The sequence below is a fragment of the Mus caroli genome, unplaced genomic scaffold, assembly GCF_978045245.1.
Source record: "Mus caroli unplaced genomic scaffold, Mus_caroli_1 scaffold_12, whole genome shotgun sequence".
In the NCBI taxonomy this organism is placed as follows: Eukaryota; Metazoa; Chordata; class Mammalia; order Rodentia; family Muridae; genus Mus; species Mus caroli.
In genome coordinates, this window is record NW_028227267.1 from 7,301,132 (window position 1) to 7,326,534 (window position 25,403).

At 46.2% G+C, this 25,403-nt stretch overlaps 1 protein-coding gene across 4 annotated transcripts in view; it reads right to left on the reverse strand.

Annotated features, from left to right (window-relative positions):
• Window positions 1-25,403, reverse strand: part of Ptprg (protein tyrosine phosphatase receptor type G) — a 682,360-nt gene that overhangs the window by 86,300 nt on the left and 570,657 nt on the right. For all 4 annotated transcript variants that reach the window (XM_021181278.3, XM_021181279.3, XM_029468957.2 and 1 more), the window contains 4 exons: window positions 13,295-13,479; window positions 10,390-10,498; window positions 3,698-3,747; window positions 1,356-2,124 (listed from right to left, as the gene is read on the reverse strand). In XM_021181278.3, coding sequence (XP_021036937.1) covers window positions 1,356-2,124; window positions 3,698-3,747; window positions 10,390-10,498; window positions 13,295-13,479 — 1,113 coding nt within the window. The remainder of the gene's footprint in view (window positions 1-1,355; window positions 2,125-3,697; window positions 3,748-10,389; window positions 10,499-13,294; window positions 13,480-25,403) is intronic.

Below are 25,403 nucleotides of genomic sequence, written 5' to 3' on the forward strand. Positions count from 1 at the left end.
CAGCTGGAAATGGGGAATTGCATGTAGCCACCCAGGGCTTAAGGACAGCCAGCTTTCCAGCCATGTCTGCTTCCCTTGCTACAGATGGGGTCATTCGTGAGGCTACCCGTGACTTGTCACAGCTACCCTTACTGATGGGGTACGATCATGGACTACTAAAGCCAGAGGGCTCCAGATTGGACATGTCACCTTTTCTCATTTAGGGTGGGTCTCCATCCTCCTCATAACTGTCAGTCACAACATCTTAACTATATCTTGTATCACTCTTCCATAAGCAAACATCCAATTTGGGTAGTTTCCTGTCTTGCCAAAACTACACATGTCGGCAGCTTGTTCTCCAACATCCCTGCTGCCTAACTCCTTGGGATGTACTCTAGCCAGCTGCCATCAGTCATCTTTCTGTCATCCAGCTCTGCCAGGATGCAGGTAAGGAGTTGCCCTGGCAGATTATCCAGCCTAGTGCCCGGTACAACAATAGCTACCAGGAAATAAATTGTTTGTATTTAATAAATGATTAAGGAATAGAAGCGTGTGTGTGATTGTATGTGTGCATGTGTGTGTACATGTGTGTGTGTGTATGTGACTGTATGTGTGCATGTGTGAGTGTGTGTGTATTTGTGTGCATGTGCATATGTGGGTGTGAGTGTACGTTTGGGTGGGTGTGGGGGGGTGTTTATGTGTGCATGTATGTGTGTGAGTGCATATGTGTGTGTGCACTCAAGTTTGTGTATCATGTATACATGCATGTGAAAACTGGAGAACAACTTTGGATGCTGTCCCTCAAGAGCCACCCATCTTGGCTTTTGAGATGGGTTCTTTCGCTAACATAAATCTCACAAAGCTGGCTATCTGGCCACTGAGTCCCAGGAATCTGCTTGACTCTGTCCACCAACTGCAGAACTTACAAGTGCATGTAACTATGCTTTGCTTTAAAAAAAAATACATAGGATTGGGGCTCAAACTTCATGCTTTTGAGGCAAGCGATCCACAGTGGTGTCAACCACCTGAGGACCCCAGGAGTTTCCTTTGGCTATTGCCCTCCCCACCCCCAGGAATGAAGTCAGAGTGGGTAAACTTAGATCCAGTGCCCACTTTCTTCATTTAGATCTCTCTGAGGCCTTGGCTTCTTCTGAAGTAGACAGAAAGATCAAGAAAGACTTGTTCCAGTGAGAGAATGCATCTTATTAGGATGACACAAAAAGCGGTGGTTTCATGCATAGAACACAAGGGACACGGATAACGCCAAGGAGCTAACTACTTCCCCAGTCCTCATTCTCCAGGTCCCCAACGTTTAGAAATAGGTCCAGCCTGTTCACAGCAGCCCCAAACCTCACATGTGGACCAACCCCACTTACCTGGGTTAACAGTGATGAATTTGCTATCCTCAGAAAATCGGTCCCCTCGGGACATAGGCTTTTTAGATGGCATTTCGGGCCTCCTGGGATCACTCCCTGAATAATGTTCCTCTGTGGCTGTTGGGGGCACTTGGGTGGCTGTGTCCACAAGGGGATCCAAGTCTTGGGCAACATGGCCCGGCTGGTCTGTGGCAGGGGCAGAGTGGTCCTGCCTGCGCCCAGGTATAGTCTGATGTCCTCCCTCCTCTGCAGTCCTATGAGGGGAAGAGGGGGTGGGGGCAGGTGCAGTCCGGTCACTCTCTGCGGCTGTGTGAGTAGCCTCACTCTTCTCCTTCTTCTCAGAGTCCTTCTCCTCCTCCTCATGCTCTCGCTCACCATCCTCGCTCTCGCTTTTCTCCTCCTTCTCTCCCTCCTCTGTACCCTCGCTGTCCTTCGTCGGTGCCGAGTCGCCATCCGGCCCAGGGGAAGCTAAGGCCTCGGTGGTGGCAAGAACTGGCCTTCCTGCCTGCTTGCTGGCTGCAGATGCGGTGGGAAGGCGTGTGGGCCACACGGTACTGGGGAAGGAGGAGATGCCACCACCACCGAAGCCCAGGCCTGCCAACAGTGTGCTGGTGACCACAGAGGCCACTGTAGCTTGGCTGCCACTGGAGGAAGGACCCATCCCAGTTGCCATGGAAACAAAGGAGAAGGGGATGCCGGAGGATGTCCAAGTGGAAGAGCCAGAGCTGATGGGGGCCATGTCTGCTGAAGAGGCAGGAGAGGCTGTCGGCTGAAAGGGCCACCCAGGGTGTGGAGAAAAGGAGATGAAGAAAAAAATGTAGAGTGTATCAGTAACCAAGAATCAAGTCGAGGCCCTGTTCTGCAAAAACCCAGATTGTAGTCTCCTCTATTATGGGTTTTCATAAGCTACAGTGTGAAAGCTGACCAGTGCTGGCCCAGGGTGACCAAGTCTTACTTCAGTGGTTTTAAAATTACTTTGAATTGAAACCTTAACTAGTGTATCAAACTCAGGTGTTCTCTGATGTGGCTCAAGGCTGGCCTAGATGGGGAAACAGAAGCATTATGAGTAAGTCATAAAATGTCCAAGTCAACCCATCATGGGGAGGGGGTGGTGAGAGGCAGGAGTCAATGTGTGCTGTTTTGCTGGTGACTGCCTAGCTCTGAGATATGGAAAACCAGCAGACAGAGTCAAGGCCACTGTCATACAGCAAGAAAGTCAACAAAGCCAGAGGGAGGGTAACCAGCCCAGGTCAGCAATGGCAGTGGCAGAAGCGGCAGGCATACTCTGGACATGGGATTTAAGACGTAGTTCCTGTCTCTGCAGCTTCTGGTTGCATGCAGCCCAGCTACAGAGCCTTTGGAGTGTCTGCATTTCTCCACAGTACAGTCTCTGCCTCTGCAGCCTGCAACACTCAGGGTGACAACAGGCGATCCACATAGGATGTGCCACCTCTGTGCTGGGGCTCACCATGCTACCCATTCTCTGGGTAGGGAAACTGAGGTATGTAGGGGATAGGGAGCTTATTCAAAGTGCATGACTGTGAAGCCTCGGTGGCAGGGCTGCATGTGGACAAACCTCAGCTCATCCTTTCCTTATGCTGAACAAGGGCATATTCATATACGGCATCTTCTACCCAAACCAGGATGTGTTCTGGGATAATAGCATAAGCTCAGCCCTTACACTATACCTCACTAGTTATACTAGTACAAAACAATTAATCAGAACAAGACACATTTTGGAACTTCATTCAATTTCACATGGAAACCTTACAGTTTAAGGATAGCCATGAGTACCAAAAATCAACTCTCACATAAGACTAAGAGCCAAACACAGAAAAGCCCTTCAACTGAATGTTGAGTCCACTCCTTGCCTCACTGTGTGATGATGGGCCCATCTGTTTAACTCAGTTTCTTCACCTTCACCCTAAGGTCTTTGAAGATGCAAACGGAATAACTTGTGTCTGAAAACTGGGATGTACTTAGTGAGTTTCAGGTTACGATTATCCCAGCACTGGACATTTCTTATGAGTAGCAGTGGGCGACAACCTCTTCATTGCACCATAAGGTGAGTGGAGGGCTCTGAATGGATTAACTCCTGTGTCACTTGATTCCAGGGGTCATTCATAATTACATGTCTGACATATTTTTATTTTGACAAAATTATACATCAGAAGCCACCAATATTCCTGCATGACACAGTAAATTATACAGCAAAATGCATGCTTATCTCTGAAGGGCTGTATGTGTGCAGTTCAACAACATTATGCTGACACCTTGTGGTCACAGCTTTGACTGCATCCAAATTACCACTTGCAACAGAGCAGCCAGCGTTCTCCACTTACCACTCCTGTTTTCACAATCCTGGTCCCTTGGAAGATCCGGGTAGTGTTAGCTGAGAAACAAAGAAGTTATGATGTAAACAACACACACTGCTCAGATGTGCTCCCAATAAAACCTTCCAATGGACACACAAATCTAAACTACACATAATTTTCATGTTACAAATATTATTTCTTTGTACTCTTTCCAACCATTCCCCCTCCAAGTCATACAGACATATTCAGATGACTGGGATCTAGCCAACTGTTTCTGCCAAGCAATTCATCTAAACTGTAATTATTAAGGTTTTGTTTCATTGAGATAGAACTTCAACAACAGTAAGATGCCCAGGATCCGATTACATCTAACACCTGAGCAACTACATTAAGGTGCATCTTCTTTCTTTTTAAAAATGATTTATTTATTATGTATATATAATTTTGCCTGCAGGTATGCCTGTAGGGTACAAGAGGGCACCAGATCTTATTACAGATGGTTGTGAGCCACCATGTGGTTGCTGGGAATTGAACTCAGGACCTCTGGAAGAGCAACAGTGCTCTTAAACCTCTGAGCCATCTCTCCAGCCCAGGAAGCATTTTCAGGTACTGTTGGGTTTCTGGGTTTCATATATTTTTTATTTAAATGGGATTATATCACTCCAGTGTTTTTTCTCTATTGCCCCTTTGTTCACTATTTCTCATCCTTTCAATGACTCTAACATGCATCTTTAACTTACAACAGTTTACTGTTTTCTTTCTCTCTCTCTCTCTCTCTCTCTCTCTCTCTCTCTCTCTCTCTCTCTCTCTCTCTCTCTCACCCCTCCCTCCCTCCCTTCTTTTTCTCTTTCTTTCTTTCTTTCTTTCTTTCTTTCTTTCTTTCTTTCTTTCTTTCTTTCTTTCTTCCTTCCTTCCTTCCTTCCTTCCTTCCTTCCTTCCTTCCTTCCTTCTTTCTTTCTTTCTTTCTTTCTTTCTTTCTTTCTTTCTTTTGGTTTTTCAATACAGGGTTTCTCTGTGTAGTCCTGGCTGTCCTGGAACTCACTCTGTAGACCAGGCTGGCCTCAAACTTAGAAATTCACCTGCCTCTGCCTCCCAAGTGTTGGGATTAAAGGCGTGCGCCACCACTGCTCGGCATTTTACTGTTTTCTAAATCTGTATTACATTTATGTATATATTTATTAGAAGGCTGGGAATGGGATGTACGTGGGAGAGGGGGGTGCACACGGTGGAGACCAGAGCACAATTTGTCGAAGTTGGTTCTCTCAGTAAATCATGTGGGTCCTGAGAACTGGGCTCAGCTCATCAGATCTGGTTATAAGTGCCTTCACAAATGGGGCCATTTTGTCAGCCCTATAGTTGATCTTGAATTAATCCTTTTACTTTCCTCTATTGCTCCTCTCATTGTGTACTGCTGTGTACTCTCTTCCTGCTTGTTTCTGATAGTCTCTACCTATGTTTTACATAGTCACATGAGTTTATCTTCAATGCTTGCCGCCCTATCTGGTGTTCATGCTTCTTACAGCTCTGCTTTCCTATGTGGGTGTTCTTAAGCAATGCCACGTTGGTGTCTATCAAGTTGTATGAAGAGGCAAAGAATATGAAGTTTATCATATTCGTCATTTTTAGTGTCTGCACCAGTAATGTTCTGTGTATTTGCTTGACTGTGCAACTGACCTCTCCACCATCTATCTCCAGAACATCCTTATCTTGTAAAATAAACTCCAGGTACAAACTCACCAACTCATTTCCTTTTACATGATCCCTGGGGACCACCATGTAGTGGTGTTTTCTATTTTTGTTTGTGTAACTACTCTAGAACTGCATATAAATGTGATCGTGCATATCTGTATTTTGTGACTGATGTATTTCACTTGGCATAATGTCCTTAAAGTCACCACTGTAATGAAGGCATAGACCAGACTTTTTTAAAAAAATTTTTAAATGCTCAATAATTGTCTCTATCACACCTGTTTAGATATCCATCTGTTGAGGGACATTTGGCTCCTGAATAATGCTAAACATCATAACTTATAAAAGGAACAACAATCCTTTTTTTGTGGCTAATAGGGGCATTTTAAAAACGAAGGATCTGCCTCATATACACACAGCATCAAAACCCTGAAAAAAATGCCAGTTAACATTTGCTATGCTTTTCTCCTAATCTAGAAATGGCAAGGAACCTACACACATTTCTGTTTGCCCTACAAAATTAAAACAAAACAAAACAACAACTCCCAAACCCCAAACCACCTGTCTGTGTTATTAACTTCAGAGAGTCAACTGCTCCTCTTCTTGGACACATGGTGTCTGTTTTATCACACATGTCCTCGACTGGTGCCATGGACACCTGAGTTCACAATCTCCTGCCTAATGGTGTACTCATTTTGTTTAAGTACAATGTGCACAGACAGAAATGTGGAGACGGATCTATGAGTCAATACAACTGTTAGATTATGGGTTGTCATGGGTTGTATATTCTTGGACCAGGGTGTGACACCATTTGGAGGTGTGGCCTTGTTGGAATAGGTGTGAGCTGGTTGGAGTAGGTGTGTCACTGTGGGTGTGGGCTTAAGACTCTCACTCCAGTTGCCTGAGAAATCAGTCTTCCACTAGCAGCCTTGGGATGAAGATGTAGAACTCTCAGCTCTGCCTGTGTCATGCCTGCCTGGATACTGCCATGCTCCCACCTTGATGATAATGGACTGAACCTCTGAACCTATAAGCCAGCCCCAGTTAAATGTTTTTTATAAACTTGCCTTGGTCATGGAGTCTGTTCACAGCCGTAAAACCCCAACTAAGACATGGGTCAAACAAGGCAGCTAAGAAAGTGAATCTAACCTGAGACAACATACAGCCTCCATGATCACTGAGCTATTCGCACAGATGTTCACATCTTGTCTCCTTAATAAAAGACAAACGGCTCCCAGGAGCTCTGCCTTCTATGTTCTTTAAAGGGATTTGAAGAAGGCCGATAGACTCAGTAGCCATTTCGAGTCTGCTGGCTTTTTATTAGTCTTGAACAGTTCCTGCCTAGGTAGTCATAGTGCTACTGACAAGATTACATGGACCTTTCAGACTATGAGCCCTTTCCTTAGGATCAAGGGACCCAAGCAAATGCTGCTATCGCCCGTTTCCTTCCAGGGAGTGTAAGGGGCAGTCATGGCTGCATTCTCTGGCCGTGTGGCTTTGAGATCTGATTCCTTTCTCCTGTCAGACTGTCTTAGGTCTTAGTGACTTCAGGAAGTGCTGATGATGATCACTCTCAGGAATCACAGCAGCTCCAGGACCTGTCACTTGGGGCTTTCATAAAGCAAACACTGCGGCTCCGATTTGCTTAAGCTGCGTGCAACAACGGATTCCCTGTGATGTCTTTTAGTTCCTCGGGAAGGATCTGCCTGATGAGTTTCCGTTCAGAGAGAAGGCCCCAGAAGCCTTGTCTCACGTCCAGAACGCTGCACGCCCGTCAGGCCTCTTCTCAAGGTTGAAGACCTGGTGCAGTGAGTGACGTGTATTCTACAGTGTCCACTGCTGTCTATGGGCCATGTAGCCTTAGAATAAGAACACAAACTCTGTTCAATAGCTAAGAGATTTACCTCAAGTTCCTTGCACTCTGAGCATAATTTGCCCATTTGTAAAACCAAACCAAACCAAACCAAATCAAACAACCCGTCCCCAACAACAAAACAAATACACAAACAAAACCCCAAAGAAGACCCTACATAGAGTGATCAGCTCTGCGATGCACTCCCATTACACTGCGATGTAATGGGAGCCACAATCTAAGTGTCTCTTGCTGTTGTGTGTTGTGGCAGCTAAGTATATTTATTGGTATCTTTGTCTTGACTCCATTGTATTAACTTACTCGCTCATTGCGTGCGCCTGTGTATACCTATCACAGCATGTACATGCGGTGGACCTGCCCTTGGAGGTCAGAGGTCAACCCTGTGGAGTCAGTTTTCTCCTTCCCCATGTGGATCCTGAGGATTGAACTCGGGCACGATGAGCAGGTGTTTACCTGCAGAGCTGCCTCACCAGTCTGATGATTTGGTCTATTATATAGATCAGAAATATCCTTACAGTCACTCTATGTAGTCCTCCATGTGGGCTCCCAGGCTCCCAGATCTGACGCACATTTATCTCGAAAAACAGTTACTATAAGGAAAGCTTCTCTGGAATTCTTGAAGATCTTGTTTTCTTTATGAAAACCTGAGTCTGGATAGGAGTGAGTTTTGGACCTTGCTCTCTCTAGTTCCTAAGTAGTAAGAGACAGCTGGATAGGAAAGGGCGGACATTGCTGAAGGTCCAGGTAGGCATGGGGATAGCATGGGTGTTGCAGGAAAACCACTTTGCCTGTGTGGGGAGGTGTGGCCAGATCCTCTTTATCCATACAAGGAGCCACCTCCTGCCCGTCTGAGCAGAAACAGGAGAGAACACCTGAAGACACCAGCCATTTTCAACAAGCCACTGTGACCAGACATTTAAAATGCTCCCTGGTTTGAATTTCTAGCTGATGGGGCCTTTTTAGAATTGCATTATACTATAAACCTTTAATTTTTCAGAGTCTATGCAGAAGCCAGGCCATCCAGGGCCATTAATCAATGGAGGCAGTTCTGCAACTCTCAGGCTCCTAGGCCAGGCGGGGAGGCCTAATCATGATTTATGGGTCTGAAGTTCCCAGGTCTGGCCGCAGGTTCCCTGACTGATCTACCTCCTCATTCCCTTTGCCACACAGACCTGCCGGGGCTCCAGGTTCTTGCTCAACACATGAAATAATACATTCTAGCTACATGTGGACACAGATTTATTTACGAGATGATGCAACTGTGGTAAATTTCAGTTAATTTTAAAAGGATGGATGAAATCATTAGCAAAGCATTTTTAAATGCCACATGTAAATTCTAGTTCCTCGGAAGAAATCTCTGCTGGAGAACTTCCTCTCTGGATTCACCATTTACTACATTCCAAGCAAACCTCACAAAGGCTGAAACTTTATGACCACTGAGAAATGAAAGGTTTATAATGTAATGCAACCCTAAAGCTGGGGCATCTGGATGTCACAATTCCTGGATCGCAAAGGTTCAACTGGTAGAGTCTAGGCAAATACTTCACAGCAACATAGAAGGTGTTGCTGGTTCACAGCCCTGTGATTTTTGCTTACTCTAATTATTTAATGGATGTCATCTGGTGTTACTGTACAATGGCCCCCGTGGATGGACCTGTAAATGCTACCAGTTTTTGGAGTGGCGAATAGCAGCTTTGGGAAGATAGATAACGTATTTTCTCAGCACAGCACAGCTGATGATTAACAGCCAGTATTCGTACCCAGCACCGTTCGGCAGAGACCAGCTCCAACCTGGCGTTCTTCAGCACTGAGTGGGCTTGCCAGTCACCAGGGCCATCTTGCTAGGGCTCACATTCCTAGGCTGCACTGCCAAGATTTGGAGGCAGTTGGTTTGAGAGGGCCGTATGAGTGCGCAGAGCTCTCAGGCTTCCAGAGGCTGCTGCTTCAACCTGTCCACACCCCTGGCAGCTTCCAGGAAAAAGCTCATGTTTAATTAGATCCACAACTCAAAAGTTAAGAATCAGTTGAGTGCCATCAAATAAACCCAGTGAAGCTCTGTTACAAAAAGACATAGGAAACAAAAACAGGGTTAACAGTGGACTGGTGAACAGGCTTTATAGACAGTAAAGTGGAGACCCTTGAAGAAGCAAGCAGTTTGAGTAGCCAGCATCTCGGTGTGGAGCCCAAGGCCCTGGCCTTTAGTTTCACGGTGGATTTGGTGTCTGTTATGAAACTGGCCCACAGTTGACTGCTGATTTCTGTAAATAATACTAGAACCAGGATTAGGTTGTGCTATGTAAGAGACTACATCTTATCATTTCTTCGATAGAGAGTAAACTCACGCCTTGTATATGCTAAGCACATGCTGGTCTCCAATGTGACTAAAGTTCTGGTGTTTCTGGAGCCAGAGATGGCTCAGCTGTCAGAAGCACTCGCTGCTCTTGCAGACAAGCTGGCTTTGTTTCCTATTTGGCAGCTTATAACCTGTCTGTAATTGTAGTTAGAGGGTAACTTCCGCCCTCCTCTGGCCTCCATGGGTAACGCATGTATGTGGTACATGCACACATAGGAAGCTACAATACTCATACCCATAAAATAAGGTAATAAATAAAATTCCAATATTTCATTTATGAAATCTTTAGGCTGACTTTGCTTTTTTAAAACAATCATCCCATTAAAATGCGACCAAGCCAAGTTTTATTTGCTTTACCCTCAGTTTGATCCTAGATCCCCCTACAAGTCCCCAGTCAGCACAGAACACAGATGTCCAGACTGGGAACCTTGAAGACCCGGCACACACAGACTTTTTCTGTGTGCCTTGAAAACTGGAAGCACAAATTTTATGTCTTGGGCTCTAGTTCTTAAAAGGCAATGAAGATCAGTCATGCTAGATATCTAAGAAAGAGGCTATGGCAGGACTTGGGGGGAGATCCCACCATATGACATGTTCTTAAACAGGAGGCACAGCTGGAAAATATCACTAAGACACTGAAAAAGTGTCCTTACTCTCCCTCTCCTCTCCTGTAGCTCCATGACCAGAGCTCACTGAATATGGCTTATACCCTATATGGACCAAGCTCTTTTACTTCTGGCCAAGCCTCTAAGGGACAGGCAGCCCAAGGAACACGAGGAGCACAGAGAGGAGAAACAGACTTACCTTGAAAGAGCATTGTCTGGCTGAAGTCACTCCGCATGTCATTCCTACACACAGCCTGTACTCGGAATAGGTAAAGGCTATCGGGTGAGACATGGCTGATGGTGGCTTTCTGTGGGGGAAGAAAGAGAGGCAGTGAGCTGGTTTTGAAGGCTTACAGATGTGCTGTAACTGAGAACAAACCTGGGCATTCTGGGAGTTGCAGCTGCAGGCTTTCTGTGGAGAGAAGGAGTACTGAGAATATACCAGCACTAGTCCACAGCTTGGAACATGTCCTCAGCCTTCCTGTTCTCAAAGCCTAGATTTCTGTCCTAATCACTGTGCCCTTAGAAACTGTAATCATTATCTACAACAGCCTTCCCAGTTATTCGATAAAAGATCACCTGAGCCATGTCCACTTTAAAAAAATCAAGAAGAAACTCTCTGCCTATACAGTTTTCTTCTTGTTGTTGTCTTAAGGCCTCCTTACAAAGAATAAAAATCAATAGAGTTCTAAGACATAACTTTGCCATATGACTTTCTAGCTGTGAGAGTCTGCAACAGTTGCTCATGTCTCCATCTTCTGCTACTTTCAGATATGTGTGTCGACAGGCATAGCCATGTAACAAGGCTGTGTAACACAGGCCACTCAAACTCTGCTCACAGGAACACTGAACCTAGCAGCAGCAAGGGTCAGCAAGCTAGAGCCTGCATGATAGACCAGGAAGGCTAACAACTAGTAGAAATAAAGTTTTACTGGCACATAGACATAAATCGTGGTGGTGGTGGTGGCGCACGTGTGTGTGTGTGTGTGTGTGCTGCGCATGCTCTGTATACTTTCACTCAATTACTGACAAGGTTAAAAAGTTATGACAGGCCACATGGCCTGAAAGTCCAAAATACCCACTGCCTGGCCCTTTCTAGATTAATGCTTGCTAACTGTCATCAGACACCATTGCCCACATCCAGGCCACCATTCCTTGATGCTTCACTTCAACAGACTTTAACACTGAGGAAACAGAACATAGCTATAGAGCAAGCTTACTGCTTCTGGAGAAACAAGCAACGAATGCTTCCACTGGTCTCCAGGGGTTCTTTCTAAGAGATTCCTGATCTCCTTGCAGACATGTGTACCCTGGGCCAATCTAAACTCAACTATCAAGAGGGTTTTCCTTGTATAGCTACCATAATCCCCTCCCTAAACTGGTATTAGCATGTGACCATGGCAACATTGGTTGCTACAACTGGGAACAGTTTCCTCACAGGAACAGAGAGTTAAGGTCATGTCACTGAGCTACAGGCTTCATGAATTTCTCTTAGAAAAAAAAAAAAAAAAACAATGAATACCACCCACAGGGCTGTGATGACAGTGTGGACTGAGAGACACAGGCTGGAAAATGCCTTGTGGTCACCAAAAGGTAAGAGATGAGTGCTGTCCTGAGTCAGCGCTCCTGACATGTGGCAGAAATAATAAATGAATTTTGTATGCCTCAAAAGGAAAGAAAAGCCTCTAGAAATTCTTAGGAAATGGGACGTGCTGTCAAAGCAGGCCCTTCTGCCTGTCTCCTTCTCAGAATCCAATTCACTCCCTGTTCGGCAAACCTCTGCCCCCATCTTCTATTCAGAGTAAAATCTTCACTCCATCTCTGTGGGAAGTTAGGAGAATTCACTCCATGCCAGTGTCTCTTTATCCTTGCATATTTAATTATTTTCCACTTAGAACAAGAAACAGAGGAAGCGCCTAGATGGTTTCTGCTGATTAATGTGAGCTCAGCTCAGGGAGAGATCCCTGATGGACGTCCACTGAGAAAGAGAAAGGTTCAAACACACCGTAACCTTGGGTGCCTTTCAATGCAGCCTTCTCTCATTTCATGAAGGCCTCTACTCCCTAATGTGACCCAGATAACAATGTCTAGTAGGGGAATTGAAAATATAAATGGAAATGAAGTAAAGGAATCTTCATCTAAAGGAATACGAAAAGTATTATTCTATAACTGATTGAATGGGCCCCGAGGACTTTCTATTGGGAGAGAAAAAAAGTGGTAAGTCATTAAGAGGCGCACTCAGAGCCGAAACATTTTTCATGTGCATATACAATTACAGGCTTCATTATTCCAGGGCCTCCTTTGATTAACAATAAAGCATCGAGGCTTTCAAACCCAAATGTGTCACTTGGAGTTTCTGTATAAAGTCTTAAAGCCTAGTGCTTGTGGGAGGTTTATGAGCACTTCTACATGTACTACTCAAAGGGCTGGGCTGGGGGTCTGATGATAGATACTTACATACATTTTAAACAGAAATGTTGGCCTGGGGTCTATGTGGTCACCAAAAGGTAGAGACTGAGGGCAGATATGTCATGGCATCTACAACAGCTCAGGACTCTAGCCCTGGCCCCTGGAGTCTAGCAGGCAATGTGTACTGTCATGTGAGACAATAAGGGGTGGGGGAGACTGTGGACAGCAGCAGGCATAGTTGTGGCAGGAAAGATGAGGCGGTAGCAGCAGAGGTGGCGTAAGTGTAAGAGATAATACTCACACAGTGTTCCCTAACTGTGTGACCTTCCATTACATTAGATCTTACATAACATATAATACTATAACAACCTCATCAAAAGAAAGGGGCTTGTTTGCAATGAATGGAAAGAGAAAAATCTGTGTGTATGCGTGCATGAGGAAGGGGGTGGTATGAGTGTGTAAGAGTGTGTGAGCACGAGCATCCATATGCTACATCACCTGCGTGGAAGTAAGAGGACCATATCAGGTGTGGTCTTTGCTTCCATCTTGCTTGAGACACAATTTTGTCCTGGCTAGCTGGCCTGCCTGCTTCCATGGATCTTTTTCTCACAACCCCTACCTCCCTATAGGAGAAGATATGCTCCCTAGGCACTATACGAGGAATATGCACCAGTTTCAGTACAAGGGGGCCTTACCAAGTCCTTGTCACTGTCTTTTGTAAATGTCTTCTCCTTCTCATCCTCATTCTTGGTCCAGCTATAGGAGATCATGTAATTCATGATGGGTGGGTGGTAGATGGTTTCCGGTTGGCTCCAGGACACCTGCAGAGCTGTCTGGTTCAGAGGCTGCACCTTCATGTGGATGGGCGGAGAGCTGCAAACTGAAGACATGGGTAAGGTTAAAGGGTATCAGTGCTACCTGCCGCTCACATGTGTGCCCTCTGACCTCAGGAAATGGTTCTATGGTAAGCACCCAACCCTGGCCATCCAAGGCCCATTAGCAGTGTTCCACACCAGTTCTCTTTCCTCCCGTCATCTATTTATGCATAGTATGCACATGTGGACACAAGTATGCATCCACAAGTGCCACAATGTAGAGGAAGATGGTAATGTCGAGTGTCATTTCTCAGGAGGGAGCCACTGGCCTGAAACTTCCCAAGGACAGGTCACCTACTCGGTGCTGAGGTCACATGCTCCCTCTGGGGTTTCATTTTATACCTGGCACACACACACACACACACACACACACACACACACACACACACACATATATATTTCTGAAGATCAAACACAGATCCTTGTGATGGCTTACTGAGCCATCTTCCCAGCTCTCTCTTTATTTTCTGAGACATAGTCTTGCTATATAGTCCAGGCTTGCCCTAAGGTTATGCTACTAATGCCCTAAGTCTCGGGGTTGCAGTCATGTACCACCATGCTTAGCCCTGCCCTGCTCCCTACGTTTTAGCTAAGTAGACACTCTGTTACTTCAGCCCTAAATACTCATAGCTGCAACTTTTCAGAACAAGACCATTCCCTCATCTAGCCTCACCACCATTACCCTACCCAAGGAAACACACAATGACTCAATAGGATTCTCGTACAATATACATAATCAAATTTGCCCCACTTTCAAGACAACTTGTAGCTGTTACCCTTCTCACCCGACCCTGTACTGATGAAGCTTTCTCCTCTGACTTTCCCTCAGGACAGACTCTTTGACTGGAGGACCAGACAGTTAGTTAAATTTGCAGATGAGATTTTATTGCAGGCAGATCAAAGCATAGATGCAATGTGTCTTCCAATAATTCTAAAGCAAAGGCACCCAGAGAAAGGATGGCTTCCTCTGAACTGCTGGTACCCTGGGTGGCTACTGACTGGGGAGTAAGGGACAGTCAGGCTAATCTGTCTGTCCATCCTTGCAGCTCAGGAGCTTTACAAGACACAGCAGAGCCACAGCTGTCCAGGGCCAACTCCCCATGGTACTGAAGGCTCCGGATCAGCCTGTAGGGTATGGCAAATGTTTGCTCTGTACAGTCTGGATGATCAAGTGTGCCACTCTCCTATCTTCCTAAGACAGTCAATCCTGTCTCTAGACACAAACAAAGGTCTCCACAGAGCCCATGTCCCTCAGTCTCCAAGGAGAAATGCAGATTTTGGAAGGAACCACCCATGCTAAGCTGATACTGAGCGTGAGGACTTGGACAGACGTCAGGAGGGAGGACGTCACATCCTGCAGGAGCACTTCAGAGAGGAATCCGACTCTGCTGGGGGCTGACTCCCTGTGGAAGGAAGGCTCTTCCAATTCAGAGCTGAGCCAAGTCTACACGGGTAGAGGTGAAGAAGGGACACAGGGGCAGGACCATGATGGGACCAAAGCAGGAAGATGGGTAAGCCAGGACTGGGAGCCTAGAGGCCAGGTTAAAGTTCTGGCCTTTCTTCCCGAAGCCTCTGGAAACCAATACAAAAGTAAGCCCGGAGTGTTTGGGTGAGCTTGTTCTGACAGAACGCCTGTCCCTCACTCCCCAGTCAGATGTGCACCCAAGGTGGGGGGAGGAGGAGGCTTGTCCAGGTGTCCGCAGCACTGTCTGCACACCAAGCCAAGGACTCAGACTAGGAAGATGGCAAGTTCTAGAACAAACAAATGAAAAACTGAGATGTCGGGTAGGGGGAGGGACTTACCAGTGGTGGGGGGTAATAGAACAGCTGCTGGCTCTGTCAAGTAAGGAGCTAAGTGAGAGGCGAGCTCACACAGCAGCCATTCTTGGGAATAGCACAGAACCTTCCTGAGGCCCCCAAGAGACACACACCTCTTTTCCAGACCCAGACTCCCAAACCTAAGGCAGTTTCTAAGAGTCTCTGGCCACACTCCTGCAGAGAAGCACTCAGGCTGCAGCTGTGAGGGAGAACGGCACTGTCTGAAAAGAGGCTCCTTTGCATCTGTTGGAGAAATGTGCTTTCTGTGGATTTAACAGGAAGATGTGGGGACCGGTGAGGCATGCTCCTTGCCTTTCAGAGCGCCCCAATGCGAGGGGTGGGCATCAAGCTGCCACACATTTGCCTTCAAAGACTATAAAGAACTCTGGAATGGCCAAATGTGACATAACAGAAGAAACACTAGGGGGCGACAATGTACTATTTTTTAAATAGTCCAATTTGCTAGGCTTCTCCAGACAGCACAGAGGGAGGGAGGGAAAAGTGAGCAGAGATCCACAGATGCATTCTTTTTAACACTGGTGGTGGGGCAGCTTCATATATCGGCAACGTTCTATACTCTGCAATGATGACCTAACGTCCACAGCTCTCACCTCCCATCACGTTCTTTCTTTCCTTGTGTTTCCTGAAGCCATTCCCTCTCCTGCCGCAATCAGTGGTGGCCCTGAGGGACACATTTCTCCAGCAGTTACATCACAACCACATAAATAATCTTAGCACCCACATGCAGATGCACCATCCTTATTTATTTTTTGAAATGAAAATGGCTGGGCTCTTCTATGCAGAGTAAGATGATTCATATAGTACAAAAAAGCAAGAAGAAAGTTAAAAAGATTCACCCAAAATGTCGCTGCGATCACAGACAACGGCTGCAAACATTTCAGGATCCAATATCTGATATATGATCTACCTCTTCCTATATATGTGAAATAGGATTACATACAATTTGATATAGAAAAATAAAATAAAATAAAACCAGGCTGGATGTGGTGGTTCAATGCCAAAAAAATCACAGATGCTCTCAGGCTGAGGCAGGAGGTTCTTAAATCTGAGCCCAGGCTAAGTGACATGGTGAGACCCTGACTCAAAAACAAATAAATCAAAACCCCAAACAAACCAACAAGAACAATAGAGGCATAGGGTCTGTAGGTAAGTTAATGACAGAGTCAGGAGGCCGTGCCTATAATAAATAGCGCCATCCCTTTGAGTGGCAAGTGCAGAGTTAAGGTCTCTGGGGACAGGACCACCTGCTGGGGAAGGAGACTGTAACTAAGGCACATACTTGCCTCAGATTCCCCAGACCAGGCCAGAGGTACCAAGAAGCCCCCCTCACATGCGCCCTAGTCGCGAAGTACAGTAGGAAAGAAGTCTCTTTCTGATCTATTCCCAAGCTTGTCTCTCATCTTCCCGACACTGGGACACTGTCTCAACACGGGGTAATGTGGAAGAGGCCTTTGCAGGATACTGTACCAGAAGGACCCAGAAAAGCGTTTGGCATTTATATAAATAAAAAGGGCACATAGGAAATATTTTTGACTTTGAGAGTCACATGGTCTCTCTTGCCTTCAAAGCACAGAGCCGCAGAGGCAATGAGCTTGTGAGAGTGAGTGTGCCCAGAACTTACACACTGATGCTGAATTTCAGGTCTTGAACTTGGATCTTTTTTGTATTGTTTAAAGATATGAGCATCCCAGTTCATATAATACAAAAATTGGTGGTGGGTGAGGTTTCCATGATGAAAAGGAACATGTGTGTTTATATTCTTGGCACAGAATCCAGCCCCTGTGCACAGCTCACAGGCAGCTTCTCCAAGGAGCTGAGACCCTTCCCAGCACTCACCCTGAGTCCCTTGCTGCTTCACTGACTATCTGGAACAATGCACCAACCCCGCCTGAGTCAGGTGCAGATGGTAATTCTTTGGCTGTGTTCTGCTCAGTGCGCAGTGAGTCCACAGCGGAGGCTGACATGTGTGTGCATTTGAACAGCAAGCAAGCTGATGACACTGGTGTAAGATCCCTGGCCATTCCCTGGTGCACAGGCCTGTGGGATGTGACTCCTTCTGTTTCCAAAGTCCCAGGTTCCCACCTTGCTCCTTAGTCACCTGTATCTGCCAGCTCTCCCTCCCTCAGCTGGTGATCTGCCTTCAATATCATGTAGGTCCTCTGCCTGGGCTGTGAGGACCTTCATGAAGGGACTGATCACTAGCACCCTGTATACAGTCAGAGATATCATCCTTAGAAACGATTTTGCTCCTTCACTCCACTGAGAAAGATGCCATCCACACAGTCAGAGTGACCCAGCTCACTCTGGCTGACACATTCAGGGACTTCTGTTTATGTAGAAACCTTGTCTATGTTCTCTATGTCACCCCTCTCAGCAAGGGGATGTGTGTGACTCAAGAAACACATCCGGTCTCCAGAAGACACAAGTGCTACTCCAGGCTGGAGAGAGCGTGAGAGGCCAGCTTGAGCCGGTGCCTGGGGTTCTGCTGATATGTGCACTTAGGAAACCATGGCACCAAATAAGATCCTCCTTTCAAGCCCAGTAAGAAAGAAACCAGAAAAAGTGCACAGTTTTATGGAAGGGTTTCAGAAAGCTGGAGTATCCAAGTGTGGGACTTGGGATCTTGTGGCCTTGTTGTGCCTTCTCATCTGTATGATGGGCTGCTTGCTGCATGTAATGGCTTCCTCATAGGATTGGCGTGAATGTAACAGGCACATTGTATGTAAAGAACAGGTTGCGGGCCTTGGGCCCACTGGACATTCAGGCTCAATAGCTTTTATTCACAAGTCTGGATGTTTAAATCAGGTCAGCTAGAACATCAGAGCAAGGATCTCTTTTAGACTAGGGCTATGTTCATCCTTACCACAGTTCCCACCACACCCCATTGCCCTTACAGTCTCCTCACCCACAGCCTGACCACCCCCGTGCCCAGGCCAGGAGTACTGGGGCAGCTGCCTAATTTTACATCCTTCCTTCCCTAGTGATGGCCACTGCAACCCTGACATCTGGGACATTTTGACACTTCCTTTTGTATAAACCAAAGCCTTTTAACCATGCAGGAGGTGCCTCACCCTGCTCACTAAACAAACGGCCCCTGTGAGGTGGCTCTGACATCAGTCCTTCCCTTCCCAGGGCCTGATTGCTTCTCACAGATATGCAGGGTGACGTTCCCTAGCAGCACTGAGAATCTCTGCTTTTTCTCTCAACCACCTTTAATTATGAGCCCAGCTTCCGTTAAATAATGAAGAGCCTTCTAAGTGAGCACCCGAGGTCCTCTGATTTTACATCAATGTCAAGGATATTTTCTCAGAGGTTCTAAAAGCCAATCTAAGTCTCCCCTGACCCTTCTCATTTTGGGATTTAGGTGAGGTACTGGGATAGGCTCTGATGAAAGCCAGTGTGACCCCCAAGTGTCTTAAGCTGTCAGAGTAAGCAGCTACTCCAGGGACTTCCACTCAGACCCTCCACTTGAGGCAACGGGCCAACTGTGGATCAATGTGAAACACAGACTGCACAAACATAGCCCTTAGGCACAGGCTTAACTATTTCACATCCTATCCATAGCAAGAGAAGCCATGCCAGGGTGGAGAGGGGGTAATTGCACACACAGGGTGGCACATAACCCCAGCTCAGCATGAGAGCCCTTAATGCAGGGAACTTTCCAGAGACCTGGTGTGAGGAGAGAGGTCTCTTATTTCATCAGAGTCCCCACAGCAGACCAGACAGGACAAAAAACCCAAACTCTAGAAATCTTGGTGCCTCAGAATGTCACCTCCCTTTCTTCCATGTCTAAGAGCTCATGAAGGGCACACTACTCTGAAGAAGGTACCGGAACTAGAGAACAATTTAGAGTGACCCTGGCATGATTTGCATTCCTATTTTCCAAAGACCATGGCATGAGGGCTACCAAGTGGCCTCACTAGAAAGCAAAGAAGTGTAATGGTTTGAATTAGAATGCCCTGCCCTATCCTACCCCAATTCATGCTACTTGAATATGTGGCCCATAATTGATAGTGCAGTTTGGGTAGATTGAGGAGGTATGGCCTTGCTCGAGGAAGTCTATCACTGGGGTGGGCATTGAGAGCTTAAGGCCTCACCATGCCCCCAACGTCATCTCTGTTTTGGTTTTGTGGTTCAAGATGTGGGCTCTCAGCATCCTGCGACAGCCATCATAGCCTACTAGCTCACCCTCCTGTTATGGCCTCTAACCCTGTGGAAACGTAAGCTCAAATAAACTCTCTCTTCTATAAGAGAGGTGATTGATCTATTGATCTATTGATCAAGGTGTTTTATCACATCAACAGAAGAGTTGATAAAAAAAAAATAGTGTATGTGTGTGTACAGTATAAACACAAGTTAAAAATATCGTCATATTATCTATAGATACTTGACTTTTAAATAATCATTTATACTTTATTGTATCACATCTAAAATTACTAATAAATCTGAGGCCTATGGGTGGATATTTCCCAGATGGATAAATTGGGGGTTAGAATTAATGTCAGCCCAAGATTTATACACTCACAGCACTAAGGAACATAGCGGTGCACTTTTAAGGACAACTTTTAAGGACAACATTATATTACAGTAGCATCACCTGGATCTGGATTTGGTAGAGCAGATCGGTGGGGAGACCTGCTGCGCAGAGAGAGGCTGTGCTGAATCCTAAGTGATAAGCAGGTGTTTAATGGGGAATGGGGAAGTGACAGATTAGCTAGCTCCTGGGGTCACTATGGGGACTCTGGTTGCAGTGGCCCTAAGTTCTGCTGAACACGGGCTGATTACTTCAGGCATTCCCTTCGGGACTGTCTTGCGAATTTCCCTCTAAATGCAGGGCTATCTGCTCCTCCGCTGTCAGTAGCTCTGAACTGCAGTGCTTTTCAGCAAACAAGAGTTAGAGCTAGTTGCAATGAGCTCAGAAGCTCTGAAGCGGTACTGGTTGTATTTCTGTAGTGTGCTCCATGCTCAGCAAACAGGCCGCCTGAGGAGGCAGAACGCAAATTCCGTGTCGGAGCTCTGAGTGTGCATTCTGGACTTTCCCAGCCCCTCAGACCACTCTGGAGTCTGTTTTATTCATGATGTCTCTCATCTTCTGAGGGCTAATGGCCTGGGAGGTGTCCACATCCTGGACAGGAAGGAGCATTGTTTGGCTTGACACTAAGGGAGGTGGCAGAGGTCAGAAGGGTCCATCTTCCAGGCCACACTTAATGAAAACAGCTGGGTCTTGAGTCCTGAGTGGAAGACCAGATTTCTTCCACATTCTCTGGGATACTGTTTGGCCTTCCCTTGAACACACAGTGAAACTGAGTCAAAAGAACCAAGCGGACTGGCTCCACCTTACCTGAGCAGTCCTTCAATGTGGGGCTTTGATCTCACGTGCCTAGGTCTCTACACGGACTGATACCAGGAGATCTGTGTCAGAGACCCAGCACCCGCCCGGTGGTGGGGTTTCCTGAAGTGCAAAGTCATATTTCTGACTGCTAGGATGACTTTACAACTATGAAAAAAACAAAACAACAACAACAAAAAAAACCCCAGCAGTGTCACATAAAAGAGAGGCCCAAAGACACCTTTGGCAACGAAAGGATGAGCGCTGTAAAACAGTGTAACAGTCTATAAGCTGTCTTTTTAAACGTTCTCAACAGACATGATAAAAAACAAAGTTACACGTGTCCCCCACAGACAGGTTAGCTAGGCGTTCATTGAAATAAGTTAGGGTTAGGAAGTGTAGACAAGATGAGGGCTGGGCAGTGAGCTCTAGAAAACCCTGTGCTTATACCTATTAAATACCAGTCCTATCCATGCGGGAGAAGGAGCCAGCTCTGTGTCTAACAACTGGGTCCATACACTCCAAGGAGCTCAGGCTTTGTGGCTGGCAACAGCTTTAAGTGGCCAGCCTATTCCTCTTTGAGATGCTTCTTCTGGTGCCAGCCAAGAAACACTGCCCTGAGCACTTAATAACAGCCGACTGCCCTCAGCTAGGCGGCGCCTGCTCCACACAAGGAGAGATCTGGCAGGTGAGAGTCAAGACATGAATCTCAATCCAAGACAATGCATTGGAATTACAACACTCATGCACGCATGCATGCACATGTGCACGCACGCAGGCAGGCACACACGGGATATCCGCCCAAGATCAGTGGCAAAACCATAAGGCCCCTGGTGCTGAGAGGTAAAAAGCTAAGAATGAATATAGAGTCGGTCTACCAAGGTTCTCCAAGCTGTATTCATGGCTCTTTCTATTTATAAGCAGCAGGGGAAGTGGCTGTTTCTCAGGTCATGAGAAAATGAGGGTCAGGCCCATATCCGTGGATGGTAGTTTAAAGAATAGCACCCACAAGTAGGCTAGAGAAATAATTGCTGGGAAGAATGGGGAGATCCACTGACTCTGGGCTATATTCCTCTGCAGAGAGATGCCTGCAATCTTAACACTCCATGCGTCATGAGCAGTGACTGCTGTTTAGCAAGAAAGAGGTATATTGTGCTGGGAGGAAGGACACTGTTAGCCTTTATTAATTTCCACATGGTTGTTCATAAGCACCACTGTGCCCACATGAATAAGGCCAACGTCAGAACAGATTTATCTGGTGAGCAAAAGAAAGTAGAAGCTGTAGGAGGGAAGCTAAGTTGGCCTTGAAGCTCAAATTCTGCCTACCTGCCTGGAGACAGAGAAGATTAAGTAATTAGGTAATATTTATAACGTGTGAGAACGACTGACAGCCCCTGGCACCTGCTACCGGAATTGGCTCAATAGCTCCCAAGCCTAGGCAGCAGTGGTACCCGGGAACATCTTGACTCCAGCCAGCACCTGCCAGTCTAAGCACTTTTTATGCTGTTAGGTTGATCTCCTAGACAGTGAAACAAACCCTCTCATCATGGCTGTTTTGAAGTGAACAGTTACATTTAGGAGAATTTTGTCTATAGTAGAAGAAGCCCTCTGGCTACAGGTACTGTGAATGATCTATCCCTATTCTATAAATGCCTAGTTATGCTCTTGCTGTACAAGAACCTAGCCTGGATAAATGGCAAATGCTCTGACTGGGCGAACTCTATAGCAAGGCTCTCTTTTTCCTGGCCATGTGTCATACTCTATCCATCCCTCCATCCCCCCCTCCTCCTACTCACTGCAGAGTTAGCAATGGTAAGAGTGCCACCTACCCAAGAGATACAGAGTCTCATCTCACCATGGTACTTGTAGGTAGTAAAAGAGAGAGTCTAAAACAAATGTCAAGAGTGGCCTTGCCACTCCCAAGCAGCCAGACCGGAGCAGCCAACCTTTGGAAGGGCACTTTAGTCAGAGCTATGAACGTTGAGAAGCATCAGTTTGGTGCAGAGGGAGGTCAAGTGTCCCGAGCCAGAAGGTGCAGGCTGCTGGGGCTGGAGCACATTAGTGAGTTGACGTCAAAGGAAGTGACATGCAAGATAGGTCAGAGGAGGAGGCAGGGCTCATGGATCACAGTATCTACATTTCTCTTCCTGTTGCCCTGATGAGATACTCTGATAAAGATAATTTAAGGGAGGCAGAGCTTATTTTAGCGCACAGTTTAAGGTACCATCCATCATGGCTGGGAAGTCAAGGCACCAGGAGCCTGAAGAACTTAGTCCCATCGCAGCCACAGTCAGGAAACAGGGCACTGGGTGCATGTACTTAGCTTGCTTCCCCTTTATATTCAGCCTAGGCCTCAAATCCAGAGAATGGTCCTGTCCACAATTAAGATGGCCCTTCCCATGTCAGCTGATATAATAAAGATAATTCTCTACACTCATTCCCACAGGCCCATCTCCTAGCTGATTCTATATTCTGTCAAGTTGACACTAACCATCACACACAGTAACAGTAACTTTCCCAGAAGGGTTTTAACCGTTGCAAACAGCTCAGCTTCACACTTCTTTCAGGAAGCATAACCCCTTACTCTGAAATGTCACAGATAACATGCTCACCCAGATGTACACAGAACTCACTGCTCACCTCTACACCACAAGTACCAGTATCTGCAGCACCTCCCATGTCTCTGGGTTTATGTTATTTGTTCCGCAGACTGTCACAGTTAAAAGGTCACAGGCAGACAAGGGGAATGATGACTGTACACAGGATACATTTACAAGCCTGAGCCTTGGGTGCTGGACTCTCAAGCCCAGTGTGTAACACTGCCTCAGGCTGTCCCATAGGCCCAGTGAACAAGGAATGGCTGTGACCCTGCTATGATGCCTGATAGTGTGTGAAGGTCCACTAATGCATATGCCCCTCTATTTAGAAGTTATGAATCATGATGCAAATATCTGATATGCAACCTTGGAGGGGGTTGTAAGCCACAGGGTAGGAGCCGGGCGGTGGTGGCGCACACCTTTAATCCCAACACTTGGGAGGCAGAGGCAAGCGGATTTCTGAGTTTGAGGCCAGCCTGGTCTACAGAGTGAGTTCCAGGACAGCCAGGGCTACACAGAAAAATCCTGTCTCGAAAAACAAAAACAAAACAACAAAAAACCCCAAACAACAACAACAAAAACCCCCACAGGGTAGGAATCTTTGCTTTAGGCCTTTGGCACCAGATTGGAACTGGTGAATGCACAAAGCAACTGCATGAACTAAGAAACTGTGCCAGCCTGTTGAGTGTGGCACAGCTGCTGGGAGACTATTTTAATTATATTGTATAAGCTGATTTATAAAAAAATCCTTTTGCCTATCTATCTATCTACCTACCCCTCTCTCTCTCTCTCTCTCTCTCTCTCTCTCTCTCTCTCTCTCTCTCTCTCTCTCTCATCCATCCATCCATCCATCCATCCTGTAGGGGACTGCCATCCATAACTGGACACTTCTAACTCCAGATCACTTTACCTGACCTCAAAAGTTCCTAGCAGCCTCCTGCTGGTCTTGTAGATTCCACTACAATTTTTAAAAAAAAAATAATACAGGCAATGTGAGAGGCTCACACATCTGTTCATATCACTGGACCAGGACTGTAAAAATGTTATCACAATATCCTATCAACCTTCCTGACTCAGCATAGGCCCATCTTCCCTGCCCTATCTGATCTTGTTTCCCTTTGCTCACTGTTTGATGATGCTTCCCATACCTAAGGGTCTTTGCAAATAACCTTTTCCTCTAGATCTCTTCCCATAATCAGGGACTTGGTAGTCTATACATGGAACACGCAAGGTAACTTGGCAGAACAAATAACACCAAGCACATAAAAGAATGCTGGACTGCTCTGCTCAAGGAAGACCTCCCCTACTCTTAGTACATGACTGATTTCCTGTAAAACCAATAATACCTGAGTATGAAGGCCCATTCATGTCTTGTTTATTTCTTCCATTCACAAAGTAAAATGTCTGTGTATCTGTCTATATGTAAGAAGGAAGGCAATTAGATGGTGTGTGTGTGCGCGTGTACATGTGCACAGGGCCAGCATAGGGTTGGGATAGGGGGTTGGTTATGTGTGCACATGGAGGTCAAAGGTCAACAGACAGATGTCTTCTTCCATCACCTAGGATTTTGAAATGAGATCTCTTGCTGAACCTGGAGCAAGACCAGCCAGCTAATGAACTCAAAGACTCCTCCTATGTGATCATAGATGTGGGCCCAGACGCTCGCCTCTCCTTTTTTCATTTTTTTTAAAGATTTATTTATTTATTCTATGTAAGTACACTGTAGTTGTCCTCAGATACTCCAGAAAAGGGCGTCAGATCCCATTGCAGATGGTTGTAAGCTACCATGTGGTTGCTGAGATTTGAACTCAGGGCCTTCAGAAGAACAGTCAGTGTTCTTAACCATTAAGCCATCTCTCTAGCCCCTTGTCTTTCCTTCTAGTACCTAGTGATACCCAACAAATATGTGATAAGGTCTGGCTGAAGGCATTCTGAAAATTAAATAAAACATATGTGAATGTAGAGAGGCAGCACGGCACCTGGCGCCACCAACCTCTTCCTGGGGACAGCCACTCTCCTTGGTAACCTTTCCAAAGGCAGCTGAACAGACACATGAAGATAAATTTACTGGTTGCAAAACAGTGGGTAAAACAGGCAATGCCAGATATGGTTTGAATATGCCTTGTCTCCAACCAAACTCATGTTGAAGCATGGTCCTCAATTT